This window comes from Megalobrama amblycephala, linkage group LG11 (genome assembly GCF_018812025.1).
Source record: "Megalobrama amblycephala isolate DHTTF-2021 linkage group LG11, ASM1881202v1, whole genome shotgun sequence".
Taxonomy (NCBI): Eukaryota; Metazoa; Chordata; class Actinopteri; order Cypriniformes; family Xenocyprididae; genus Megalobrama; species Megalobrama amblycephala.
Window position 1 is genome coordinate 8,216,038 of NC_063054.1, and position 21,923 is coordinate 8,237,960.

The 21,923-nt window shown below is 38.0% G+C and overlaps 1 protein-coding gene across 2 annotated transcripts; it reads left to right on the plus strand.

Annotated features, from left to right (window-relative positions):
* The first annotated feature begins 1,163 nt into the window (after positions 1–1,163).
* LOC125279059 lies at positions 1,164–20,592 on the plus strand. 2 transcript variants are annotated; one of them, XM_048208542.1, is made up of 5 exons: positions 1,180–1,326; positions 1,414–1,444; positions 6,626–6,805; positions 7,849–7,978; positions 20,159–20,592. In XM_048208542.1, the coding sequence occupies exons 3-5, from the start codon at positions 6,628–6,630 to the stop codon at positions 20,439–20,441; spliced, it is 591 nt and encodes a 196-aa protein (XP_048064499.1). In that variant the 5' UTR covers positions 1,180–1,326; positions 1,414–1,444; positions 6,626–6,627; the 3' UTR covers positions 20,442–20,592. The 2 variants fall into 2 exon arrangements, with proteins under 2 accessions (XP_048064498.1, XP_048064499.1); XM_048208541.1 differs by lacking the exon at positions 1,414–1,444 and having other exon boundaries at positions 1,164–1,326.
* Positions 20,593–21,923: the final 1,331 nt, after the last annotated feature.

Here is a 21,923-nt window from a genome sequence, read left to right on the forward strand (position 1 = left end):
GCACACAGCATTGTTTTGAATGTTCAGTTAGTTCCGTTTTAAAATAGGCAATACGTCATAAAATCCGACCAATCAAGTTGTGAACGTATCCCTGTGCCTTTAGGTTCGGTATCTTTTGATTTGGTGATAAAATTGCCAGTCTGAACGCTAATCGGAACAGGACTAAATTGGTTTTTATTTTTGGTCCGGACCAAACGAACTGAACTACAAGTGTGAACTGCAAGTCACCCTAGTATTAAAAACTGAATTTGTTTCTCTACTCTTTCATTGTGTGCTTTGTTACAGCCACACGTGACAGAACCCTCAAATAGTACTTTATTACACTATACTTATTATAAAGTTGTTACTAAAACTAAATATTAAAAACAGTATATTAGAATGATTTCTGAATGCATGAGACATTGACGACTGCAGTAATGATGCTGAAAATTCAGCTTTGCATCACAGGAATCAATTACATTTTAAAAATATATTCAGAGAGAAAAGATCTATTTTAAATTGTATTAAAATTTTAATGCAACAATATTTGAATAACATAAATGCCGCCTTGGTGAGCATAAGAGATATCTTTCAAAAACATAAAAAAAAACCTTTTGTAGTTACTTTATAGACCTGCTCACATTTGGTTACCCTAATTATGGTTTTGACATGTTAAAGAATAGCATTATGACCTAATGTATTTCTTTTGTAACTAAACTGTAACTTTCACCTTGAAGTCAGATCTTATTACATTCAAGTAATAATTATCTCCCAAAGAATAAAGAGTCAGTGAGAAGGAACTCAACAAGACCAGATCAACCAGATCAGGTCAAACATGTTTCATCAAGCCTTAGATGACAAACGCAAGACTGCTTACTCATGGCTCCATATTGGGTAAAAATTTGTCAGATTAGATAATGACACGCACTTACAGTCTTAAATGCAATTGTAGAACATTTATACACTTTTATACAATTTGTAAGTTACAAACCATAAAGGTTTGCCAACATAAAAGCTTTGAAGTTAGATCTCTCCTTAAAATGTACGTTATAGATTGAAGAACAGGCTATAAACCTGCTTTGATCTTCCCCTCTTTATAAATATGTGCTGGTATCCATGGAGAGCTCGTCATTGTCACTGGTCATTATTTTGTCAAGAGCCCTATAGTTACCCTTAGTAACCGTCTGGGTGACAGAGGAGTCTGAATAACAAACTAAAGAGAAGACATTGTGTGCATCTCAGAGTAACTACAACCCTGAGGGCTTATGCATGCTCTTCATTTAGCTAAAACTAACACTACTTTGGATTATTTGCCATATTTGTCCTTCGTATTGCTTTATATTAAGGGTCAGTATGTTAACTTTTTTACTTCTCCAGCACTGGAGGATAAATCCTGTTTCTTAGTTTGAAATCTGTCACTTTTCAACTTTTCAGGACTGACTTCAAAGTGGACTCACCCTTTACAGTAAGTTCTTTTCATGTTTTTTTTCCCATTATGAACCATAATGGTGCAAAACTTAACAAAATTGTTATTTAAAAAAAGGATTTAAGGTAGTAGGCTGAATGTTTTATGAGAGCACTTCAACCGCTGTGGTTTCTCAGCTGTGCCCACAAAAGCTTTTTTAAATGGAGACTGTCATAGTGCGTGGGGGGAAGGCACTTTTTCCTTTTGTTATGCCTTTGTGCCGACAAACTTGACAGGTGAACGATATGAGTGCAGATGAGGAATATATTTTGCATGGTCGTAATGATCGTTAATTAAAACGGGTATATTAAAATGATTTTCCTGTTCTTGCTGGTATCCATTATAATGATTGAGACTAATTGGTCTTCATGGCCTCTTTAAACATAATACAATCCATTTCTGCTATCTTAGCTGACAAATGATATGCGCTGTTGAAAAAAAAAAAAAGAATTCATAATCATGTTTCATATCTTTTCATTGCTTTTGGTTGGACTCTTTCATGATTTATGGTTAATATTTTAGAGTTTTGAGTATGTATTAAAGTCATGAAATCTGAACTGACCCTATTTTGTGAATGAATCATCAGTGCACATTATTCCAAGAACAAAATAAAATATAAAATAACACACAATCCAATTAATTCTCAATGGATCGATTCAAGCCCCATTTTGCATTTATTCTTGTAAATTATCCTGCTCACTCAAAAAAAAAAAAATGATTTTTTGATGCTGTTCATTTTATTTTGATTCAACACAATTGTAGGTTTCTGGTTCAAATGTGATTGCTTCATGTTAAATTGACTTGAAACAGTTACTCTTTGACTTAACTTGATGTTTTCATTTTGAAATAACATGTTTCAATCAAGTAACCCAATCAAACAGGAATTTCACTTCCCATCATGCTTTGCAGAGGGGCTGAATTGGGCTGAATGTTGAAGTAAAGTTTTTTTGTATGCATTTTTAAGCAAGATGAGAAGATGGGGAGACTTGTTAATGTTCAATGTTCTATTATATTTGTATTTGTATTTAAAAGTTTGTTATGTTAGTGGTTTTAGGGGTTACCATTGTGGTAAAGTATTAATTTACTCACCCCCATGTCATCCAATTCTTTTGTTTATGCCTTTCTTCCTTAAGTCGAAAAGAAATTAAGGGGTTTGAGGAAAACATTCCAGGATTTTTCTCCATATAGACTTTAACAGCTTCCAAAGGGTTGAAGGTCAAAATTACAGTTTCAGTCCAGCTTCAAAGGGCTCTACACGACCCCAGCCAAGGAATAAGGGTCTTATCTAGCAAAACGATCAGTCATTTTCTAAAAAATAAAAAGCAAGTGTTTACAAAGCGAATGTGCAAACACTAAGTCAAACGCCCTTTACAAAACAACAATGTCGGGCGATTTCGAAGTTGTAGGAGAAAACGAGATGGAGTTTTTCGCTCTACCATGGTACTTCCGCCTACATCACGTGTGACCTTTCCAACGTGATTACATAATGTGTGGCAGATCGCAGAACAGTGCTAGACGAGCATTTGTGATTAAAAGGTATATACGTTTTTAGTTTTTTTTTTTTTTTTTTTTTTTTTTAGAAATGACAGATTTTTTTCACTGGATAAGACTCTTATTCCTCATCTGGGATCGTGTACAGCCCTATTTTGGTGCAATTTGGACCTTCAACCCATTGAACCCCAGTGAAGTCCACTATATGGAGAAAAATCCTGAAATGTTTTCCTCAAAAACCTTAATTTGTTTTCAACTGAAGAAAGAAAGACATAAACATCTTGGATGACATGGGGGCCAGTAAATTATCAGGAAATTTTAATTCTGAAGAGAACTAATCCTTTAATACAAAAGTAAAATGGATTGTGAAGTATGTTGACTTTAATATAAGTGCATTTAGCTCTCATATATTCTGTTTAAATCAATGTGAAACAAAACCAAACAATTAGCACTGGTCATATGCCAGCACAGATCTGCTCTCCGAGAATGGAAAAACAAAGATTAGCTTTGACTCAATCATTAACAGAGATCTCATATGTGATGCCCAAAGGCATGGATGAGCTGGTCCAAGGTAAATATTACCACATAGATCTGGTATGAGCAGAGCAGAGGGGACAAGGAAGAGGAAGAAATTGGAACATTTTATACTGAAACAAAAATGTTGTCTTAATTAAAGATAGCTGAGGTAATGTTTGAGGGGATGTTTGAGAATATCAACAAGTTGACACTGAGGCGTTAATTAACTGTCACACACACACACACACACACACACACACACACACACACACCATAAACCATAAACATTTAGCAATCATAATAATTGATATACTCAAGAAATTTTTAACAATGTCTTACAAAGACTTCAGTATCAACACCTGTACTCAGACTTTAACTAATCAAACTTCTGTGACTAAAGGATATAAACTTAAATAGGACAATGAAAAATGCTTAAGGTGGTTTTAATATCTATCACCAACCCTGATCAGTTACACCAAGGCCAACAACATCTGATTTAAGACCAGACACTGATAGTTTATTTTCAATCAATTTCAAGCTAATAGGGCAGATGAAACAGGGAGATTTAGAGTTTTATCGACAGGGGCTCTATTTTGCTTTATTCAAACCCATTACTCATCCAATGAGTAATGACCCAAACAGGCCAAAACCAGCCTCCTCACCTTTAACTGATGAACACTGTGGTGGAAGTGCTTCATCAAAGCTTGTATCTCTTATCCTGCTGTGGACTTGGTCTCTCTCACTTTCTCTCTCTCTCTCTCTCTCTCTCTCTTAATACTGGAAGGGCCTGTTGCATAAAAGCATCCTGACCATGTCTTTAAAAAGAAGTTTCTTGCATGTTATATGTTTGGTAACAGTTCTTTTAACCCTAATTGAAGAAGTGTGTAGCTTTTCATTTATTAAACAACCACAGGAAGACACATCATGGCTAAATTCCAGAATGACAAAGCCAAGATTCATCAGGCTAAAACTGTGAAAGAATGGTTGGGAGGGAGCATGAAGAATCATTTTCACACATGAATTGGCACCTCTGTGTCCAGACCTTAATTTCATTGAAAGTCTTTGGGATGTGCTGGAGTAGACTTTAAAGAGTGCTCACCTCTTACATTGTCAATTCAAGATCTTGACCAAAAATTGATGCATCTGTTGATGGAAATAACATCACAACATTTATTTCCAACAAGAGGTGCATACATTTTTGGTCAAGATCTTGTTTTGACAATGCAAGAGGTGAGCACCCTGTAAAGTCTCGGGTTACAATTGTAATCATGGTTCCCTGAGAAGGGGAATGAGACACTGCTTCTCGTTGCCATGCCATTGGGTCTGCCTGCATGTCTCCTTCAGACAATGAAGTTGACGAGGTGTACTACGGGCGCTCTGCTTATGACGTCATGGGCTATCGGCAGCCAATAAAATAGAAGTGTTTTCACACATGCTTCAGACACCGGATACATTGATGGCATCCCCATAGCGTCGATCCAAGACACCGTGTCTCATTCCCCTTCTCAGGGAACCATGGTTACAGTCGTAACCTGAGATGTTTATTAACCGCAACAGGGCCAACAGTTAAATAGCAGACCATTAAAATGTATTTTAAGTTTTAATAAAATTTTGCTATGTGCTTTTGTCATTTTTATTATTATTTTTTATTTGTATATATATTTTTATTTTTTTATTTAGCTTTCATTATTTTAGCACTTCAACTTCAACTTATTTAATCTATTTTTTAATAGTTTTACTTTTAGTTAACAAAACCTAGTCCTTAATATAATTTGGGATGTTTCATTTCATTTCGTAACACTTTAACAAAGGGTAATTAACACTTTAATAATGTATAAATTATTTACCTATGTAGACAGAAAGATGGGTCACTCGGTTTTAGAGCAGAACATTTATGTCAGTGTTTTGGGTCACTTTAAACAGTGCAGCTGCCAGTGTAAATACAGAAGTAATGGCCAGGCTCTAAATCTCATTGTTTTTATAAGAAATGCTAGTACAGTGTTTCAAACTATTCAGCATTAAGAATCTCTTTAGCTGACCCAGTTATCAAAAAGCAAATGTGGATTTGAGTGAATGAGATGCTATGAATAATTATATTCTTTTGGCAAGTGAGACGGATATGCTGAATATGGTTGTGAATAACGATACAATGAGTTACATAGTCAAGCTTGACATATCAGAGAGCCCATTGGAAGAATATACAATACTGAGTATGAGAGCATGTGTATGTAGGTGTATGTGTTTTCCCAATCCTCTTGTATTAGGCCTACACATGGTTTATATTTTGGATTATGTATTTGAAAGTCATTTTGTTAATTGTGAATTTGTTGCTGATGTTTTGGTTTGATATTTTGCATTGTGTACTGTATATACTGTTACATCTCTTCAAAGACAGAGAGACCAGGGATATATTGGAGAAATAGGAAATGGGAGAATTGTGGAGACTGTAGGAATGGAAGTAAAGTTATTTAATTCCTACAGTCCTATGTGAAGACTGTCGAAATTAAAAGAGCCAATAGCTGGACGAGACTGAAAAATATTTAGCTAGTTAGTTTGTTAGTTATTATAGTGTGATTTGAGTTAAAGAAACACAATTTATGATTGTTAGTACATTTGGACTTTATGGACTATGGCCGAGCTATGTTCCAAGAGCCCTTATAGTCCAACAGCAATTGGACATTTCACTGTTTTTTCACTGCGCTTTCCTCATCGTTCCACATACTACGTCGGTAGGTGGCATCAAGTGACTGTCAATGAGTGAGTCATTGAAACATTCACTCAACCAATTCATTCAGAATGCTGAATTATTTAGGAATGAAAACAAGTGGCTGGGGCCTCTATGACTGAGTCACTGATTCATTCACTGAATGAACCAATTCATTAAGGTACTTAGACACACAATGGTAAGCTCTATTGTAACTCTGTTTAGACCTATTTTCATTGAGAAAAATGAAACATCGGAGCAAAAATGGAGAAAAGTAACTGACAATATTGTGTCTAACATGCAAGTTACTCAATACGTTACTCAGTTTTGTTTACTGAGATGTTGTATGAAAGCAGTACTTACATTTATGCTGTTGGTCTGAATTTACCTCAATTTTTTGTTTTGTTACATTGATATTGATATTGCTTTATCAGTTTTGTGTAAATATATTATTGAAATGTCATCATCAGGTATGCGTCGTAGAGACTGGTTGCCATGGCCCGGTGAGGCTCAGAGACGAGAAGAGAAGAGGACCGAGGCCAAACTGGCTGAGGGTCTGCAGAGACTCGACCAGGCTAAACATTACCACATCAACACACTGACCAGAGAACAGCGCAGACTACACAGAGACCTCATCTCCATCAAAACAGGTGTCTGAGGAATTAAATCTCTCTAGAAGAAGTGAAAGGTGCCCTAGAATCAAAAATTGAATTTACTTTGGCATAGTTGAATAACAAGAGTTCAGTACATGGAAATGACATACAGTGAGTCTCAAACTCCATTGTTTCCTCCTTCTTATGTAAATCTCATTTGTTTAAAAGACCTCCAAAGAACAGGCGAATCTCAACATAACACCGACTGTTACGCAACAGTCGGGATCATTAATATGTATGACCCCAATATTTGCATATGCCAGCCCATGTTCAAGGCATTACACAAGGGCAGCCAGTATTAACGTCTGGATCTGTGCACAGCTGAATCATCAGACTAGGTAAGCAAGCAAGGACAACAGCGAAAAATGGCAGATGGAGCAATAATAACTGACATGATCCGTGATTACATGATATTTTTAGTGATATTTGTGAATTGTCTTTCTAAATGTTTCGTTAGCATGTTGCTAATGTACTGTTAAACGTGGTTAAAGTTACCATCGTTTATTACTGTATTCACGGAGACAAGGGAGCCGTCGCTATTTTCATTTTTAAACACTTGCAGTCTGTATAATTCATAAACAACTTAATTCTTTATAAATCTCTCCAACAGTGTGTAATGTTAGCCCGTTAGCCACGGAGCACTATCAAACTCATTCAGAATCAAATGTAAACATTCAAATAAATACAATACTCACATGATCCGAAGCATGCATGCAGTATGCATGACGAACATTTTGTAAAGATCCATTTGAGAGTTATATTAGCTGTGTGAACTTTGTAAATGCACTGTATTATAGTCGAGAGCTCGGGGAGGGAGGGAGTGCGCGATTTAAAGGGGCCACAGCCTGAATCGGTGCATAGTTAATGATCCCCCAAAATATGCAGTTAAAAAAATTAATTAAAAAAAATTCTATGGGGTATTCTGAGCTGAAACTTCACAGACACATTCAGGGGACACTTTAGACTTATATTACATCTTGTAAAAACTGGTTCTAGGGCACCTTTAAAGCATTTCACATATTAAATCTGTTTTGTGTTAGGTAATCCCTGGAAAAGAGGACTCCACAGTTTAGGGCTACGACCCTCCAATCATGATGTTGGGCGCCCTGCTGCATCCTACAAGAGGACCCTATTACCCAGCATCCCACTGGCAGGCAAAGAGGCAGACAGGTGAGGCTGAGACCAGGACTAGATTGATAGTATTTTCTCACTATATTCAAATAGATTTATAATTTTTTAAATAAGTATAATTTTATATTAGAATTATTTTTATGTTGTGGCCAATTATGTTTAAATAAATACAAATAAATAAAATCAGATTTTAATTGAGATATTTTGAAATTTACTAAATATTTATAACCGGAGTCGACACTGATGGAGAGACTCAGGAAGAAGTTACAACTTTTAGAATGAAACTGGATGTTTCTGAATGGTTAGTGGATAAATTTATGTAGGTGCTGTGGAGATGATTCAACTCATTGACCCCCTTTATTGCGTGTTCCTGGGGGCGGGGTTTATGTAAATTTTGGAGTTTGTGATGTCACCAACCAAGGAAGAAGCTTGTTGTAGTCCTTAAAAATGATTTCTGTAAAAGAAAATATCTTCCTTTGCATTGAACTTTGAGTGTCGTAAATGAGATGTTGTTTATGCTCAAACAGCAACATTAAAGTAAAAAAAAAAAAAAAGTGAAATCATAATCAAGGACCCTTTTAAATTATTAGCGGTTTTATGAGTGTTAAATGATGGCAAAATAAATGGAAATGAGCATTAATAATTAAATAACAAAATAAAATACAATATCGACTGGTTCCAGTAAATTAAGTATATGGCGAAAACCAAAATAGTATAGATATTGTACATCTCTAACTATGGTATTTAAAAATGTTAATTATATATTCATATAATCAGAATATCATAGTATTACTATCACTGTATTTTGAGGTATTTTTATACAATAAACATTAATAATTGGATGCAACTGCTCTATATACTTGAGTCAGCGAAGCCCCTGATAATTCTGATGGAGTTCAAAGGAACTGTGTTGTGTCAACATGAAACTAATCTCTTTAGCACCTCATTATATAACATGGCTATCCGGCTCTGTCTTCCCCTGTATCCCAGCTTCAGCCGTGGCATGTGCCCCGCTCTGCATTTAGGCTGGGGTTGGCATGGATTTCAGTGAGGAATGAGAGAATTTATTCCACTTGATACTTGACACAGCACAACTTCAAACAGAATGTGGAAAATGAATCTGTTGCAATTAGGATCTCTCCTTCAGGGTACAATCTTAAAAAAGGAAGCTAGATGCTGCCTACTCATTCTATAAATGTTTGATATTGTATCTTAGACCCACTTTGCATTCAAAAACTCACGCAAAGGATAAAGCAAGCGGAACAGGGAATATGTTTACAGTTAAAGTGGCCCCAAGTAAAATATCCCTACTATCTGACAAATAGTAAAACAAACAATCAAGCATGAAAATATGTAAGGATTTCGCAATGATAGTCTTAGTGCAAAGTGAGGATTTTAAAATTGGTAACACTTACACTTACAGTAAGGTCCCATTAGTTAATGTTGGTTACTAGTTAGTAAATATTGAAATTAACATTTACTAAGATTAATAAATGCTTTAGTTTTTTTCATTGTTAGTAACTAATGTTAACAAATATATCCTTTTTGTTTTAATTACCTTGGGTATCTGTGGATACCATAAAGGTACATGGTGGTGTAAAAAATATGAGACGGGATGGAAAAAATATATTTCAAAACATTTCAATACATTTTGCATTTTCTCGCAATACATGAGGTAAATGTTGTCATCCCGAGCACAATTTTTCTGTGTGTAGACTCTGCTGGCAAATGTGCCTTGATTTTTTTTTTTTTTTTTTTTTTTTTGGATGTAATTAGTTGGTCCACAAGGTGGCAACACTGCCTATGTGCATTGTTTTACAGTCAAGAAAGAAACGGAAGAGTAAAACAGAATAACAACAAAACTACTGTAGACCACAACATCAACAGACGTTTTTAGAATAAAGACATTTTTATAACTCATAACTTCTGGAGAGAAATAGTGCAGACACTAGACAAAGATGAAACTCATTAGTGCACATGTGTCGAGCACCCATGTTTGTGCACACTATACTAAAGTAGGATACTTTAAAAGGTTATGCTTTGGGCTGTGTTTGCATAAAAACGTAGAATACTTGGGTCTGAAGGGAAACAGTCTGATCCAATTTACTATATGTCTGTAATCTTATTAAATTATCTTTTAAATTGCAATAGATATTATTTATAACAACATAAAATAACCTCATATGGGGCAATATTTTCAAACGGGCTGCATTTGGTATGTTTTGAAGCTTGGCAGCTGGTTTGAGCTGGTTTATGCTGGTCCTTAGATGATCATGAACTGGTTTAAGCTGGTCAAGGTCTGGTCCTAAGCTGGTCCTAAGCAACTAGCTCCAGCTCAGGACCAGTTTATAACCAGCTCAAACCAGCTGCCATCCTTCAAAACATATCTAACCAGCAAATGGTGTTTTTTTCAACAGGGTAGGCTGATACTATATTACTGAATGAACGTATTATGAAAACACACACATTAACGATTCAATAAGCAGCATATAATTCTGTACAGGCAAATTATGATTGTATAAGGGGATTAAATTCTATTTAAGATTAGCAGAGTAATGGCAAGCATGATAATAAATGTGTTTTTGTTTGTGTGTGTGCATATATGTGCTGCGTGAACGTGAATGTGAATGTGGGGTTGAGGGTCCCTGGGAATGAAAGCTGAATCAGATTGTGCGTATCAAATGTGTGTGTGTGTGTGTGTGCGTGTGTGTGTGTTAACAAGTCGGTTATGTATGTGCATGAATGCTTTCTGATTAGAGTCTGAGATGGGCATCTGTAATTGAAGGGATTTCCCCAGTTAACCGCACCAGTGAATCTGATGATGGGATAATCACATACACACACAGATCCATCCATCCTCAAACACATACAAATTACTTAGTAAAAGATTTATTATGTTTTAGCCCCCTACATTGATATGTCCATCTTTTAATATTTGTTCCACTGTCTGCCTCTCTCTTTCTCAGATCTTCGATCAGCACTTTCAAAGAGATGAATGAATGAGAGTGAGGGGGAAGGGGACAAAATATGTTTTAAAATGCGATCTGGAGTCAGTGAATCAAAGAAACAGAGTTGGTAGACTAATGGTTAAAGATCTGGGCTTATAATGGGACAGTGCAAGAAATCTCTCTCCTGCTTGTGCCCTTGAGTATGACACATCTCAGGTTGCACCACTGGAACTGTCCATTCAATTAGTGAACCCAAGGTTGCTTTGGATGGCAAGCATCTGTTAAATAGCAAGAAAGAAACAAGAGAGATGGAATTAGGCCATCTCTCTCTCTCTCTCTCACAGTGCACCGTCTGCACTTCCTGTAACATTTTCTCTCTGTCTGTTCTGTCTCTCTGTGGACCTGCAGAGAGGTTGGTGGTTCTTCGTCTTTATGCTTGTTAGGCAGACAGGCTGTAGACAACCAACTAGTGTCTACTTCACAATACTTCCCCTTATTTCCTGTTTTCTATCTCTTTCTTTCCCTTCTGGCTCACTCCCTGACGGAGACACTTTTTCATGATTGTTTAATTTCCTTTTCTTTTTTTCCTTTTGATGAATACTAGAAGTTTTTAGCTGCCCAGTCCATGTAACATCAGACCAGCTTTACATTTTCACAAAAAAAATGTATCTTTTACTGATCTTTGATCTGTACTTTTTACTAATCTACTGATCTTTTAATGAGTGTAAAAATGTCATGTGGTGTAACGATCAAGTAAAAACATGACCACATGACTGTCACACATGGTTGCAGCAAGGATGACAAGAGAAGGATCTAATTGCTGGCAGTATCTAATTGCTGGCAGAATGCAGGGCAACTGAACAGGACCTCCCGGAGGATGGAGGAGCCAGGGCGGAGATGATGATGGGACGAGCCAGTGCAGAATCCCCAGCTGGAAGACCTAGGATGCAGGCCCAAGGCGAGTTCGAGAGAGGGAGGAGCTATGGTGGAGACCTGGCTGGCAGAATCTGGGGGACGACTGATTGAGGCGGAACTGATGGCGGTGTAGACCCAGGCAGACTGAAGAGCAGATGAGACTGGGCAACACAGAAGGTCCTGGAGACAAAGGCAGAGCCACAGGGCCAAGATGAAGCCAGTGTGCCGGAGAGCTGAGGTGGAGCCAGTGCAACTGAGAACCAAGGTGACTCCAGAGAAGGCTCCAGAGAAGGTGGAGCCCGACGGAGCCAAAGGGGTGACGGGACAAGTCGCAGACAAACTCCCCGAAAGTCCATGGAGACAACTGATCAAGGTGGGGCCAGAGGGACGAGGAAGCCCGGTGGAGCGGTAGGGACTATGGTCCCAGGTGGGGCAGAGGGGGCGAGGAGCCAAGGTGGAGCCGGCTGGTCGACAGGCTAAGGTGGTGTTAGGGGCTTGGAGGTTCTGGGTGGAGCTAGAGGGTTGCTCAGGAATGACCACCTTGGCCGATGTGGAACAGGCAGATAATTTAGGATCGGCCTCCTTGGTCAACACAGGACATTCAGATAATTCAGGAACGGCCTCTTTGGCCGACTTGGAACTGGCAGATTATTCAGGAACGATGTCTCTGGTTGACGCTGGACATTTAGGTATTTCAGGAACGGCCTCTCTTGTTGATGCAGGACATTCAGATAATTCAGGAACGCCCTCCTTGGCCATAGGACATTCGAATAATTCAGGAACGGCCACTTTGGCCAACATTGAACAGGCAGATAATTCAGGAACGGACTCTCTGGTTGACGCGGAGCAGCCAGAGGTGGGAATATCAAAGAGATGACGAAACAGGCATAGTCCTCTCTTTACACTCATCCAAAATTATCAAGGGATCAGAGTTTAGTGTACTTAATCCACCTTGGTAGAAGGGACAGGGCTCCACTCCATCCCAATGTATTCCACCAGCACTCCCACAGGTAAGGACAATGTTGCTGGCTCAAACAACAGGTCAGACTTTTTGCTGGGCTCGGGCTCGGGGATGATCTTTGGCTCAGGTATCGGCTCTGGCACTGGAATCGTGGTGGGCTCGGGCTCCATGGGCTTTGGTTTAACGTCCACTGGGGTGGAGGCTGTGGAGGCAGTGGGTGCTGTGTGGACTGCGGTTACTGGTGTGCCGGCTCCTCCTCTCTCTCATAGATGGTAAAGGGGGATCCATTATGTAGACGCACCCAGTTCACAAACTCCAGAAGCATCCCTCGAAGATTGTCTCCAGGCAGGTGCTTTTTTGTGGTGCTTCCACATTGAGACCTGCCTGGAAAAACACACACAGGCCGCCTTTATCAAAATGGACACGATGGTGCAGATCTGAGAAATTGTCTGTGTGCTCCTCGAGGGAGCGATCCCCCTGCAAGAAGAGGAAGATTTGTTCTGCTGCTAGATCCATTTGTTAGGTCCGTTCTTCTGTCACACACGGTTGCAGCAAGAATAAGAAGAGCAGGATATAATTGCTGGCAGTAACGATTTTATTAAATACAGTTTTCATATTTAAGATACTTAGACTCCAAAAACATGAACAGAACAACCAGTAAAATGCGACAAGAATGGACAATGAACTAAACAACACAGGATTTAAATGCAAAGGCAAACTAATCAACAAAATGAACACCAGGTGCAACAACTAAAACAATCAATGAAAAACAATGACAATGTAACGAAGTGGGACTCAGGCAGGGATCCATATGCAAGGCTTTATTAAGAGTGAGCGAGGTCGTACAGGCAGGGTCAAACGGGAACAAACAGGAACAGCAAGGGACAGGCAGAGTCGAGGTCAGGATACAGGCAAAGATCAGGACAGGCAGATATCACTCACAGATCAGTATACAAAGCACAGGTCAGGGGTAGTGATGGCCGATTTCGAAACAGTGCTTCATGAAGCTCCGAAGCTTCATGAATCTTTTTGTTTCGAATCAGTGATTCGGAGCGTGTATCAAACTGCCAAAGTCACGTGATTTTAGTAAACGAGGCTTCATTACGTCATCACTGTTTCGAAACAGTTCGAAATTTCAGTGGTTCACCGATAGAGGGCGATGATAAAGTGAGCCCATGAATCATGCAGATTCACTGAGAACTATTGAACAAGTGTCTAGGGCTATACCCTATGGTTTTACCTGATCTCCGATCAGTTTTATACAGTTGTAGATGTTTTAATTATACATTAGAATAATTAAAATGAATAATGGTAGTTATTAATCTCTTATTGGCCTGTTTAGCTTGAGCCATGGAACAGATACAAGCCTTTAAAATTGATAAAAGAACACAAATTATACAGACACTCGATATTTAATCTTATTAGATGATTAGTTAATTCCATTTAATTGATTTTACTTTAAATAAAACTTTTGAAATACATTTGTTAAAGTGTATTTTTAATGCATGTTTGGCCTGAGTTTTGTTGCATTTGCACTGCTCTGACCACTAGGGGTCACCGTGGAGACGGGTGTCAGATTGTTTCGAAGCCTCGAATCATTACGGCACATTTGATTCAGCTGCTTCAGTGTTTCATGAAGCCTCGATCTGCCCATCACTAGTCAGGGGTAGGCTGCAGAGGATCGTAAACAGGTAACAGGCAGGATCAGTAACAGACAGGCAGACAGGATATAAACGCTCAGAACTGCAACCGGGGTAAACAAGACTTTGCAATGAGGTGGTGTGTGTGTGAGTCTTTTATAGTCCAGGTGATGAGCTACAGCTGTGTGTGGCAATTGGTGATTGGTGTGGAATGTGTGCATGTGACTGGCAGGGAGGATTATGGGAATTAGAGTCCAGGAACTGACGGTGATCATGACAGACAACAAACTCAAACACAGGAAACTAAAACACGTGCAAACCCACTCAAATCAAACACAAGAACAAAACACCTTGTTACAAGTGACAACCTGAACTATCCTTGCCTCATCATAAAAAAAAGTTAAAATTGCCTGAAATTTTTATATCTTTATTATGATTTCAGTTTATGAGTATAATGAGTTGTATCATCCTTATTTTTTAAAATTATTATTTATGCCTCCCACAAAACATCAAAATGAATTTTAATTCAGAAGTTACATTAGTTACATTCTATGATATGATAATATGATTATGATAAAAAAAAAAGCTGTCTTTGTCATTGTGGGTATGAATTGCTTCTTTTTAAATGTATTTTTGGTTACAAATCATAATAAGGTTTCATTTAACATTAGTTAACAATAAGTTAACATGAACTAACAATGAAAAATACTTCTAAAGCATTTATTAATTACATTTATTGTTAATTTCAAAATTTACTACATTATCAAAATTCTAAAGTTGTTTTTGTTAATACTATTTAATAGACCAACCAAAGATCAATTATATTTTTATTAACTAATGTAAACAAAGATATAAATTAATAATGTAACAAATGTATTGCTTATTATTAGTTAATGCATATAATGTTAATTAATGGGACCTTGCTGTAAAGTGTTACTGCATTTTTTAACAAATTGAATAGATAGATAAAAAAGAGAGCATTATGTCACCTACAGCGTTTTAACCTTTCGAGTTTATGCACTTCTTCTCAAGTGATTTTCTTTTACAACATACCACCCTTTGCCAACCTGCATCAAATTTACAGTCTCTCTGAGCATTTGCAACTGCTGTCCAGTGCGGCAGGCTTGAAGAGATGAGGAGGGGTGTAAGATTTACTGTTTACCTCAGCACTGTCCTGACATGACCGTAGCCAGCTCCAATCAGCGCTTGTTGATATGGACAGCGAACATGCTGCAAAAGACTGCCATGAAGCCAATTGTGCCTGTCTGAACACTTTCTCATGCTGATGAAAACATCTGACCACATGGTATAACATTCATACTGTCATAAGAAACTAAAGTGAACTCCAGTTTTTGAAACAAATGTGTTAAGCTGTCATTTAAGTAGCTCTAAGTAATGGTTTGTTAGCTATATGTTATGCAGAGAGAGGACGTCTCAGGACTTCATATTCTCTTAAAGGAGTAATTTTATGAAAATCTGACTTTTTCAATGTTTAAGTGCTATAATCGGGTCCCTTGTGCCTCTACCAACACAGAAAATGTCAAAAAGGACAACCCAGTAACTTTGTTTTGGTAAGCCTTTCTCTGCAAGCATGTGAAAAATGACCTTGCTCAGATTTAGCTCCCCTTGTGACGTAGGAAGGGGATTTTTTTGTTATTATAATATTACTCTGTTTTGTTTTTGTGACAACGGTGAACAAGAACCTTGTGTGTGTTGACAGTTTAAACACAACAAAAAATGTGAAAGGAGAAGTTACTCACGAGACTTGACGTCTGACAGCCAGCTGTCTGTGTGTGCATGTGCTTCGGATAAGTGCGCCCAGAAAATGATCCATTAAATGTTTAAACTGATAAACATTGCTTTAAAATGCATGGAACTAATAAACTTTAATGATGAAAGAAGAACTATGCTATCAGTGAGAGTGATCGTGATATAGATGATAATCAAAACCAAGCAAATCTTGTTAGTATTTGGCAGAGAATCGATTGAGACAGGAGCTGTGATCGTGGAGAAGGGGCGGAGCACAGCAGCTCATTTGCATTTAAAGGCACATCCACGAAAACAGCATGTTCTTGACTGTAGTCAGAAATGGGTATTTACAGCATGGATTTATAAATGGTCTGTGAGGTATTTTAAGCTGAAACTTGACATACACTTTCTGGGGACACCAGAGACTTAAATTGCATCTTTTAAAAACGGGCATAATAGGTCCCCTTAAGCTGAATGTCAGTAAAGAAAACAGAAGCTGCTACATGGATGACATTAATCCCAAAAGAAGATCTTGACACTAAAAATGTCCTGAGTTTAACTGTGGTGACATTACCAGCACTCTGTTGAGTAAGACAAAATGACACATTTAATCTTGGTTTCCTTAGTGTTCACACTGTCATTTTTAACACAGAACCTAAAGATACAAAACAAAAGGCAAATGTTTTTATGACTTAGCGAACATCCAAAACAATGCTGTGTGCTGGGCTAAATGCACTTGTGTGAGTACATATGGTGGTGTTTTGACCTCCTGAGAATTCAGATTATAAAACGGTCTGGGGTGCGTTTCCAGAACAACGATGTAACTCGCTGCTGAACTACCATAGTACGATGCATCGTTGAACAAATCAACTAGCTAGTCACGACTGTTTACCGAAACCGTATTGTCGCAAACCTGTCGTTCAACCACGTTGGTGAATGACGTCACGCAGGTGGTGAGTAATAACTTCTTTAAATTGAATCCGTTTGAGATTCGAATTAATGCTAGAATTTCTGCTATAAATTACAGACATGGCATTAGAGGACTAATTCTCATTTTCCTCAGTTATTTTGCTTTATTTCCAGATTAAATCAAATGCTTGTTCTTACGTACTAGAGCACGTACGCACATGCGCACTCTCCAAAAACGGTGCTTTAAATCTCTTGACAAACTAAAATATATAAATGACACTTGTATATATTCGAAATAAAAGATATACATTGTACTTGATGTCAGCTTGCTTATTTTGCTCAAGATAACGATTTATCAAGTCCACATGTCATAAAAACAGGAAACTATGCTTCTAACCACAGGTCGAGAGTTGTCATTCCAACCACATAAGTTTGCGATGCAGTTTGCGAATGTTCGTTTGAACGATGGTTTCGGGAAACACCAAATCGTTGAACTATGTAAGTAAAGACGGAACTTGCGATGTTAGTTGGCTAACGATGCTTTTGGGAAACACACCCCAGGTTGTTTGGTGTGCACCGGGTTCGGATGACAGCGTTCACAGTCACACTTATGTAATAACGGAGTGTCTATTTACACTTGTTAGCAAATGCTATTTACACTAGCTCCGCTAGATGCATGGAGTTCAGTGTCTTCAGTGGTGCAGCAGTAGCAAGTAAGGCTCACAGATCTGGCTTTTAACATGATAGACGTGGGTTCGAATCTGCCTTTTGCTGACCTCGCATTTATTTACTATAAAAATGAAAATAAAGTTCCTAAAAGTGGAAATAAATGTACTCTTATTGCAAAGAACTGATACTTTTACATGGTGTGTAAACAGAATCTATTGCTATTTTTACCTATAGTGTAAATAGCATATCTCTAAGAAAATGCTGCTATTTTCACTTAGTATGAATAGAATATATTGCTATTTTCACTAAGTGTAAATAGCATCTACTGCTAAGAAAATATACTGTTTTCACTTAGTGTAAATAGCATCTATCACTAAGAAAATATACTATTTTCAGTTAGTGTAAATATCATCTGTTGCACTAAGTGCAAATAGCCGCTGCCTTAAAATAAACTGCATTAACAAAGCAATGGCAGTTTGTTTTAATCAAATTGCATCTGCCAAATGTGAACACACCCTTAGGGCATGTTTCCACCAAGAAGTTGAACCATAACTAATATAACTATTAACAATAACTATCTTAGCATCCACACTAACAGATGACAAGATTACATTTATTATAAGTGCACACTGCAGTTTTTGTCATCTGCCTCTTTAAATGCTCAAGCTCGTTAAAGCAGGATGGATTCTGATTGGCTATCAATGTTTTAATTGTTCATCAGCTGGAAAAATCATTATGAAATTGATTCCAACAATATTTTTCCTTTGTGTCTTTATTGTTTTAGTTGTGGTTTGGACTTATTCTCATAGAACTAGAGAGATTATTAAAACTTTATAGTTATCATAGTTATCATAGGCCTTTTGAATTGGCCTTTTCTATTTCTATGCAAAGTGGAGCTATTAATGGCAGTTACGCAAAGATTTTAGCAATTGCAGCAGTTGGCTGTTTCATTTAGGAGGTTGGACTTGTGTGTTGCACTCTCTTTCACTGAACCATCATGCAGTCTTTGAATTAATTAAAATAGCCAGGGTAGAAGAGCTTTATGTTGGACCTGCGCAGACTTGTTTGGAACACTCTACATTAGACAGTAACTCTTTGCGCCACACAAATAGCATTCTTTATGTGAATGCACACGACAGACGTAACGCAGCTCACAATCGATTCCAACAGACTCTGATAGAGTTGCTAAGCTCACAACACCACACTCTTGCAAGCATAAAACAAACAGAGAATTAGTCAAATTTTAATTAAACTGAACTGCTTTAGCGATATCCATCAGTATATGGAGAAACAGACATGATCCCTGTCAGATACTGCCTTTAAATTTGGCCAAAAACAAGAAGTCAAGGATTACCAATACCTTGTTAGCATGTGCCAGTTAGCCTCTTCTGCTAACTGCCATAAACTACATTTTAAAATGGGGGCAAAAAGCAGCTTTCTCAGTTTCAACAAGCTGTATATTTGGACAAAAGTGTTAAGAAGATATACATTACAAACTTATATTATGTTGGGCATAAATCCTAATAGAGTACCTCAGAGATGACGTGTTTTTGCAGGCCAACCCGGAAGTTAGCGGCGCACGGGTTTCCTCGATCGAAGGCCTATGCATTTTTCCCATAGACTTTTGGAAAATCGCAAAAAATAAGCACTATGTTTAACAAAGGGTTATGACACTCACATGTTTTGTCTGTCAAGATAATCTTTACAAGTTAACACAACATTTATACATTTTGAAGCCTAAATAAAGTCATCAGATATAAAAAGCTAACAGTAGGCTATAAACGGACTACAGCACACCATGGTCGCGGATCAACGTCACCACCACCAAACTTCCTCAAACTTTATTTAAAAAACAACTTCATTTAAAAACATGCTCGCTGATTATGATCTGCGCTGTGTATTAATACTTATCCACTTTTTGATGAGAAATGCTGTCCAAATGTCCTGTTTGTCACGATGACGTCTAAAGTCCCCGCCAAAGGAAGTAGTCCCTTTTAGCAACTTGTTAGCAACCGCCATTTTTAAGTCACAATAAAGGTCTAAATAAATCACAAGCGGGTTATAACTGGTGTGTTTTATGTCATAGATCAAAACGTGAAAATATTTAGAGGCTTTGTTAACCACAGACCTTATTTCAAGCGATTTAGCAAAAACCCATTCAAAAAACGCATAGACTTGGAACCGGAAGTCCTAAAATGCTAACTCGCTTCCGGGTTTTGCATTCAAAAACACGTCATCCCTGAGGTACTCTATGAAGGATTTGTATCCGAGTGCATCATTGTGGAGCCATCATCCAATTAGCGTCATCAGGGTGTCTTTGCCCTGCAGCTCCTGAGTAATTGGTATCTGAGTTCCCAAGATTTTTAATGCTTGTTGACTTTTAAACTTCAAGTAATTATTTCTCTCTGTTTCTTCTCAATCTCTCCAGGTCCTCTTCTCTGCAGGCTCGTGTTCAGGAGTTTATCAGCAGTGGGGAGAAAAGTACAGAACACTCCTCTGAGACTCTCTGCCTACCGGACCTAAAGCGGCAGCCAGTCACATCTCTAACTGCTACATGTACAAATACAGAAAGAGAGGAGAGCAAGGAGAGACAGATGGATAGAGAACAGGACAAGAGAGAGGGAGGCACACATGGAGGTAGTGAGGGACAGAGAGAAAGACAGCCAGAAAGAGAGAGAATGGATGCTGTTAAGGGAACGAGAGAAAGATAATGAAAGAGGAGATGAGATAAATGGGAATAGGTGTCCATCCTCTGCTGTTTTATTCCCTTCTGAGATGTTAGCTCCTGATGGACATTTAAGAACAGTTCACACATTACCAAACTTTGCACAGGCCCTGGCCGAAGCAAGAAAAGCAAGATACATCAGACACAGAGGACAACCGCTGTGTGAGCGAGAACTTACAATACGAGAGATATTTTCCCAGGATTAAAGAGAGACTCCCGCTCTCTGAGACAGTAAATCAGTGGTTCTCAACTGGTTTTGCTTGAAGATCAGATTTTCTATTGGACAGCAAGATGCGAACAAACATAGTGCCAAAGGTTACTATAAATGTATTGTGCATATATTCGTTTCGAAAACAACTTGCCAAAGCTAACTTTCCGGAAAAGTTCGCTCCGGCTGGTAAACACCTTTGAACTACCATTGGTCTGCGTCGATTACTTAGGTGTGGCTCTGAGGCTCTGCCTTCTTTGACATGGAAATTATCTTTTATTTCTTTTATTCTGTTCAGTCTGAGTAAAATTATGTTTCATAACAGAGTACCTCAGGGATGACGTGTTTTTGTAGGCAAAACCAGGAAGCGAGTTAGCATTTTAGGACTTCCTGGTTCCATATCCACAAAGTCTATGGGTTTTTTGAATGGGTTTTTGCTAAATCACCTGAAATAAGGTCTGTGGTTAAAGGGTTAGTTCACCCAAAAATGAAAATTCTGTCATTTATTACTCACCCTCATGCCGTTCCACACCCGTAAGACCTTCGTTCATCTTCGGAACACAAATTAAGATATTTTTAGTTGAAATCCGATGGCTTCGTGAGGCCTCCATAGGGAGCAATGGACACTTCCTCTCTCAAGATCCATAAAGGTACTAAAAACATATTTAAATCGGTTCATGTGAGTACAGTGGTTCAATATTAATATTATAAAGCGACAAGAATATTTTTGGTGCGCCAAAAAAACAAAATAACGACTTATATAGTGATGGCCGATTTCAAAACACTGCTTCAGGAAGATTCGGAGCATAATGAATCAGCGTGTCGAATCATGATTCAGATCGCGTGTCAAACTGCCAACGGCTGAAATCACGTGACTTTGGTGCTCCGAACAGCTGATTTGATACGCTGATTCATTTATGCTCCGAATCTTCCTGAAGAAGTGTTTTGAAATCGGCCATCACTAAATAAGTCGTTATTTTTTTTTATTTTTTTTTAGCGCACCAAAAATATTCTCGTTGCTTTATAATATTAATATTGAACCACTGTACTCACATGAACCGATTTAAATATGTTTTTAGTACATTAATGGATCTTGAGAGAGGAAGTGTCCATTGCTCCCTATGGAGGCCTTACGGAGCCATCGGATTTCAACTAAAATATCTTAATTTGTATTCTGAAGATGAACGAAGGTCTTACGGGTGTGGAACGGCATGAGCGTGAGTAAAAATGACAGAATTTTCATTTTTGGGTGAACTAACC

Coding starts and splice junctions, on each gene's coding strand:
- LOC125279059 (XM_048208541.1), top strand. CDS start 1,245: ATGCATGCTCTTCATTTAGCTAAAACTAACACTACTTTGGATTATTTG. Junction 1,327..6,625: donor CGTATTGCTTTATATTAAGG/GTCAGTATGTTA, acceptor TGTCATCATCAG/GTATGCGTCGTAGAGACTGG. Junction 6,806..7,848: donor CCTCATCTCCATCAAAACAG/GTGTCTGAGGAA, acceptor GTTTTGTGTTAG/GTAATCCCTGGAAAAGAGGA.